The sequence below is a fragment of the Molothrus ater genome, chromosome 26, assembly GCF_012460135.2.
Source record: "Molothrus ater isolate BHLD 08-10-18 breed brown headed cowbird chromosome 26, BPBGC_Mater_1.1, whole genome shotgun sequence".
In the NCBI taxonomy this organism is placed as follows: domain Eukaryota; kingdom Metazoa; phylum Chordata; class Aves; order Passeriformes; family Icteridae; genus Molothrus; species Molothrus ater.
In genome coordinates this window covers 5,988,435-5,994,800 of record NC_050503.2, presented here as the reverse complement: position 1 = coordinate 5,994,800, position 6,366 = coordinate 5,988,435, and the positions used below count along the sequence as shown (strand labels likewise).

The following is a 6,366-nucleotide window of genomic DNA, read 5'->3' as shown; positions in this document are numbered from 1 at the left end:
GGGATTGGACTGGGATCGGATCAGGATTGGACTGGGATTGGATCGAGATTGGACTGGTTCCACCCCATCCCTCTGTCCGTCCGTCCCCCCTGATGTCCCATGAGTGAAATGGAGCATTTTGGGGTCAAATCCCTGATTTTCAGCCACTCTGGGCATTCAAGCCTCACTGTCCCCACATTGCCACCCCCCCACGTCCCCAGTGTCACCCCAAGGAGCGGTGATGGTGACACCTCCGGACAATCCCCGGGGCTGCCCTGACTTCTCCACCTTTCCAGGGGGAAACTGAGGCACCAGCCAGGGACTCGCGGTGGCCAGGGGCTATGGGGGACGTGGCGGGGGGAGGTGCCAGCGCCAGGTGCCACCTGCCATATCCTGGTGCCACCTGCCGTGTCCGGTGCCACCCGCTGTGTCCCCCTGCTGTCCCCAGCCCCGAGGTGGCCCCGCCTGTCACAGGGCCCTGACCCCGCACAAAGCGAATTTGAATCTCAAAAGGGGCCAAGCCCTGACCTCCGACCCCGGGGTCAGCCAGGCCCCCGGACACGGACATGGACACTGGACACGGACACCAGACAGATTTTCAGATTTCCCCATAGATTTCCAAATTTCCCCAAAGATTTCCGAGTTTCCCCATGATTTTCCAAGTTTCCCCAGGGATTTCTGAGTTTTCCCATAGATTTCCGAATTTCCCCAGGGGTTTCCGGGGCTCCCCATGAATTTCCGAGTTTCCCCAGGGATTTCCGGGGCTCCTTAGATGCAGGTCTCGCCTCCTCGCTCCAGCTCCCGCAGTGTCCGGGCCAGGGCTCGCTCCCTGCGGCCGTGCTGGCCCCGCAGCGCCGCCGCCCGCGCCTGCAGCCGCCGCAGCTGCTCCGCCTGCTTGCGCCGCGCCCCGCGGTACGCCAGGGCCAGCGAGCTGCGGGCACCGGGCGTCAGGGGATTGGGGGCACCCAGGGGGAGCAGGGGGTTTGGGGGGTTTGGGGATTTAGGGAGCCGAGGAATGGGAGGAGCTCGGAGGGTTTGGGGCGTCGGGGGATTTTGGGATTTAGGGAGTCAGGGAGTTGGGGGAGCCAGGGGATCCAGGGGAGCCGGAGGTTTTGGGATTTAGGGAATCAGGGAATCGGAGGAGATGGGGATTTGGGGACTTAAGGAGTCAGGGGAGCTGGGAGATCCAGGGGAGCCCGGGGATCCAGGGGAGCCCGGGATTTGGGGATTTAGGGAGTCAGGGAGTTGGAAGAGCTGGGAGCATGAGGAGGAGCCGTGAATTTTGGGATTTAGGGATTTAGTGAATTGGGGGAGCCAGGGATTTAGGGAGCCAGGGGGATGAGGGGAGTCAGGGCTTCCAGGGAGTCAGGGGGACTGAGGGAACCGAAGGGACCCAGGGACACCCAAGGGACCCGGCCCGTGCTCACCTGTGCGCCTGGAGAAGCTCCAGGGTGACGGTGGCACTGTGCCCCTGCTGGGCACGGCTGGCAGCGCTGCCCTGCTCCAGGGCCAGCGCCAGCTCCCGGGCACGGCCACGCAGCTGCTCCGTCCTGGGGACACGGGGCAGTGTCACCAGGGCCACCCCGAGCCCGCCCCACCAGCCCGCACAGCACCATTCCCAACTCACACAATGCCACACAGTTGCTGACCCCACAGAATTCCCAACCCCACACATTTCCCGATCCCACACAGTTCCTGATGCCACACAGTTGCTGACCCCACAGAATTCCCAACCCCACACATTTCCCAATCCCCCACAGCTCCCATCCCTCACCTGGCCCGGATCCGGAGCAGCTCCTCCCTCGTTCTCTCGGGGTCCGGGGGGTTCCCCGGGGCCATCGCCGCCCCCCGCCCCATCCGCGCCTCCTGCAGAGATTTCCGGCTGTCTCCCATCCCTCGGCATCCCCCAAATCCCAGGAACAGCCCCACGGGATCCATCCCTACCTCCTCGGAGCTGCTGCCGGAGCTGCTGCCGGAGCTGCTGCCGGAGCTGCCGGAGGCTCCGTCCCGCCCGTCCCGGTCCCGTTCCCGGTGCTGTTCCCGCTCCCGTTCCCGCAGCAGGAGGCGCAGCGCGGCCTCGCGGGGCCCGTGCGCGGCCAGCAGCAGCTCCAGGGCTCGCTTCTCCTTCTGAGCCAGCTGCAGCCGCGTCCGCAGCTCCGCCAGCGCCTCCTGGCACCGCGGGGAAACTGAGGCACGGCCGGGGAGACAGCGGGGGACCGGGGAGGGAGCCGGGGAGGGATCCAGGAAAGGATTCAAGGAGGGATCGATGGAGAAATCCGGGGAGGGTCCCAGGGAAGGATCCATGAAGGGATCTAGGGAGGGATCCCAACCCACCTTGAGCACCGCCAGCTCCTGCAGCAGTTCCTCCTTCTCCGGCCGCCTCCAGCCGGGCAGCAGCGCCCGCGCTTCCCGCAGCGCCCGCTCCGCCCGGCCCCGGAGGTCGCGCTCCCGCGGGGGCTCCGAGAGCTCGGCGGCGTCCAGCAGGGACCCCTTCACCGCCGCCTGCTCGGCGCGGAGCCGCCGGATGAGCTCCCGCAGCGCTCCCTCCTCCTCCATCCCCCGGGGGCTGCGGGGCGGGCACGGCGGCGGTGGGCACGGGCCACCCGGGGGGGGGGGCTCAGCGCCGGGACCCCCGCGCCCCCCGGTACCTGTGAGCCCCGGGGCTGTCCGCGGGGTCCTCACGGCTCTCCGGCTCCGCTGGGCCCGGGGGCTCCGGTGTGGCGGGGCCGGGGCCGGGCGCGCGCTCCGGGCTCTGTTCCGGTGTGGCGGGGCCAGGTCCCGGTTCGTGACCCGGGCTCGGTTCCGCCGCGGTTCCTGGGCACGGTGCGGGCAGTGCCGCTGCCCAGGGGTGCCCGCAAGGGGTGTGGGGGGCACTGGGATGCCCCACAAGCTCCCTGCATCCCCCCGAAGTCCTTCCAGTACCTCCCAGTATCCCTCGTGCATGCCCCAGTACCCCCACGTGGACCTTACACATCCCTTTGGCATCCTCCCTGACTGCTCCCCAGTATCCCCCCAGTATTCCCAGTATCCCCCCAGTATCCTCCCAGATAACTTCCCAGTATCTTCCCAGTATTCTCCCCAGCACACCAGCATCCCCCTCATAAGCCCCCAGTTTCCCTCAGTCTCCCCCAGCCCCCTGTGTCCCCCCGCTGTCACTCACCCCCATGGGTGCCACCCTCCGGTGCCACCTTCGCCCGCACCAGGTCCAGGAGGGCGGCGTAGGCACCCCCACAGCGCTCGCTGGGGGACAAGGGGCTCAGGGGGACTGTCCCCAACCCTGTCCCATCCCTGTTCCCAGCCCAGTCCCTGTCCCCACTCCTCATCCTTGTCCCTATCCCCACCCGAGTCCCCATCCTGATTCTGATCCTAGTCCCGATCCTGATCCCTGTCCCCATCCATCCATCCATCCCATCCCATCCCATCCCATGCCTATCCCTATTCAGGTCCCCGTCCCGAGAGTCTCAGGGAACTTTCCCCATCCCGTGTCCCCATCCCTGTCTCTGTCCCCATCCTGTGTCCCCATCCCGTGTCCCCTGTCCCACCTGCAGCTCAGCGCCAGCCGCAGCCCGCTGCAGCTCAGTGGGGCTGTCCCCATCCCTGTCCCCTGTCCCGTGTCCCCATCCTGTGTCCCCATCCCGTGTCTCCTGTCCCACCTGCAGCTCAGCGCCAGCCGCAGCCCGCTGCAGCTCAGTGGGGCTGTCCCCATCCCTGTCCCCTGTCCCGTGTCCCCATCCTGTGTCCCCATCCCGTGTCTCCTGTCCCACCTGCAGCTCAGCGCCAGCCGCAGCCCGCTGCAGCTCAGTGGGGCTGTCCCCATCCCTGTCCCCTGTCCCGTGTCCCCATCCTGTGTCCCCATCCCGTGTCTCCTGTCCCACCTGCAGCTCAGCGCCAGCCGCAGCCCGCTGCAGTGCGCCTCCCGCCTGCCCAGCTCCATGCTCAGCCGCTCCGCCTCGCCCTTGCACTCGCCCAGCGCCGCCAGCAGCTCCCGGTTCGCCTCCTGCAGCCGCGCCAGCACCCTGCGGGCCCGAGGGCACCGGGGCCGTGCCTCAGTGTCCCCAGGGGTGTTCGGGGGACTCGGGGCTCGGGGGAGACTCGGGATTTGGGGAGGACTCGGGGTTCGGGGGGGACTCACCCCTGCAGCTGCTGCAGCCGCTCCTCCTGTTCCCGGCCGGGCCCCGCCGAGGGCTGGGGGGACAGCGGGGCGCGGGGCTGCAGGGGAGGGGGCGACATGGAGGGGAGCGGCCCGGGGGGGTCATCCCGGGGGCCGGCACCCCGTGGGACTGAGCACCGCCACCACCCCAGGTGACATCGCGCGGAGGGGACCCCAGAGCCCCGTGCCAGGGCACGAACACCCCGTGCTCCAGCCCCGCACTCACCCGGTGCCCCGGGGGGCTGCTGGGCCCGGGGGTGTCACCGACCCCGGGGGTGTCGCCAGTCCCAGAGGTGTCACCAGTCACCAGGGTGTGACCGGTCCCGGGGGTGTCACTGCCTGACCCTCCCGGCTCCTCCAGCCTGGCCAGAGCCTCCCGCAGATCCCGCACCTGAACCGGACACGGGACTCAGCACCGGCACCGCTTTGGTGACACCCCGACGGTGGCACCCGGGACACCCCGAGGGTGGCACCCGCTGTCCCGCACCCACCTTGCCCTGCAGGCGCTCCCGCTCGCCCCGCAGCGCCCGCAGCGCGGCCGTGGCCTGGCCCAGCTCCTCATCCCGCTGGCCCAGGGCTGCCCGCAGGCTCGCGTTCCTTGCCGCCGCCGCCCCCACCTCCGCCGGTGGCCCCGGTCCCGCCGCCGCCTCCGGCCAGCAGCGGCGCGCCCAGCCCGGTGTCCGGCTCAGTTCCTGCAGGCTCTGCGCGTGCCAGGCCGGTCAGTCCGTGCCCGCCGTGCCGCCGCAGGCACCGCGGGCGTGGCGAGGCTCACCTGGAGCGCCCGGTGCCAGGCCGGGGCGGGCGGCGGCCACGCCGGGGGCTGCCGGCGGCGGGAGAAGGCGGCGCGCTCCAGGGAGCTCACGGCGTGCTGCAGGCGCTCGAAGAGATCCGGACTGCGCACTGGGGACAGCGACAGCGACACGGCCGCCGTCAGGGCAGGGACAGCGCGGCGGTGGCACCTGTGGTGGCACGGGGGGCGGCGCTCACCGTCCGGGCTGACAGCGGCGACAGTGGGGACAGTGGCGGTGGCCTCCCAGCCGTCCTCATCCGCCCTGCGGGGCGAGGAAGGGCACGGTGAGGTCTCGGTGTCCCCTCGTTCCCGGTGTCCCCTCGTTCCCGGTGTTCCCGCGGGTGACTCTCCCGGTGCCGGTACCTGGCGGGGCGCTGCTGTCGCCGCTGCTGTCGCGGGGCCGCCCCTGCCAGCAGCGGGATGTCCTCGGTGTCACTGCCCACGTCCTCGTCATCCTCCTCATCCTCTTCCTCCGCTTTCTCCTCCTCCTCCTGGCGCGGGGGCCGGGCCGGGGTGCCCGTGGGGGTGCCCGTGCCCCGTTCAGCCCGGGGGGCAGAGCGGGTGGCACCTACCGGGTTCTCCTGGCACAGGGATGAGCTGTGGCCACCAGCCCGGCCCGCTGGGCCACCGGCCCCATCCCGGTGCCCGGAGTGGGAATTCCACCGCGGAGCGCGGCACGAGGAGCCCCGGGACCGGGTGGGGTCAGCCCCGTTTGGGGTCAGCCCCGCGCTGTGCCCAGCACGGACAGTGCCCGCTCACCTCCTCCATGCCCGCGGTCCGGGATCGTCCTGCCCGTGGCTCCCAGCAGGTCCCGGTTCCACTCTGAGGGTCCCAACACGTCCCGGTTCCACACGGGGGCTCCGGGATGTCCTGGCTCCACACCCAGCCTCCCAGTAAGTCCCAGTTTCCCCCCCGGGTCCCAGCAGGCCCCGCTCTATCCCGAGGTTCCCGTTCTCTCCCAGTTCCCCAAAGTTCCCGTTCTCCCCCGGTTCCCCCCAAGTTCCCGTTGTCTCCCTATTCCCTGTTCTATCCCCATTCCCCCCAGGTTCCCGTTCTCTCCCGGTTCCCCTCACATCCCCGTTCTGTCCCTGTTCCATCCCAGTTCCCCCCGTTCTGTCCCAGTCCCCCCCAGCTGCAGTTCTCTCCCGGTTCCCCCCATTCTGTCCCAGTTCCCCCACGTCCCCGTTCCGTACCAGTTCCCCTCATTCTCTCCTCGTCCCCCCAGGTTCCCCCCGTTCTGTCCCAGGTCCTGTTCTGTCCCAGTTCTCATTCTGTCCCGGTTTCCCCACATTCCCGTTCTGTCCCGGTCCCCCTGGTTCTTGTTCTGTCCCAGTTCCCGGTGTCTCCCTGTTCTCCCCATTCTGTCCCCGTTCCCATTCTCTCCCGGTGCCCCCCGGTTCCCCCCACATTCTCGTTCTGTCCTGGTCCCCCTGGTTCCCATTCTGTC

General features: G+C 69.5%; 1 protein-coding gene across 1 annotated transcript; it reads right to left on the bottom strand.

The window, feature by feature from the left end:
• Window positions 1–559: 559 nt before the first annotated feature.
• Window positions 560–5,889, bottom strand: USHBP1 (USH1 protein network component harmonin binding protein 1). Its single transcript, XM_036399180.2, has 15 exons — window positions 5,679–5,889; window positions 5,283–5,500; window positions 5,117–5,181; window positions 4,902–5,029; window positions 4,621–4,830; window positions 4,356–4,520; window positions 4,112–4,188; window positions 3,855–3,995; window positions 3,140–3,219; window positions 2,628–2,793; window positions 2,314–2,545; window positions 1,924–2,148; window positions 1,754–1,845; window positions 1,407–1,529; window positions 560–910 (listed from the first exon to the last, which is right to left on the bottom strand). Exons 1-15 carry the CDS (start codon window positions 5,685–5,687, stop codon window positions 748–750), a joined length of 2,094 nt encoding a protein of 697 aa, XP_036255073.1. The 5' UTR covers window positions 5,688–5,889; the 3' UTR covers window positions 560–747.
• Between the last annotated feature and the right edge of the window lie 477 nt (window positions 5,890–6,366).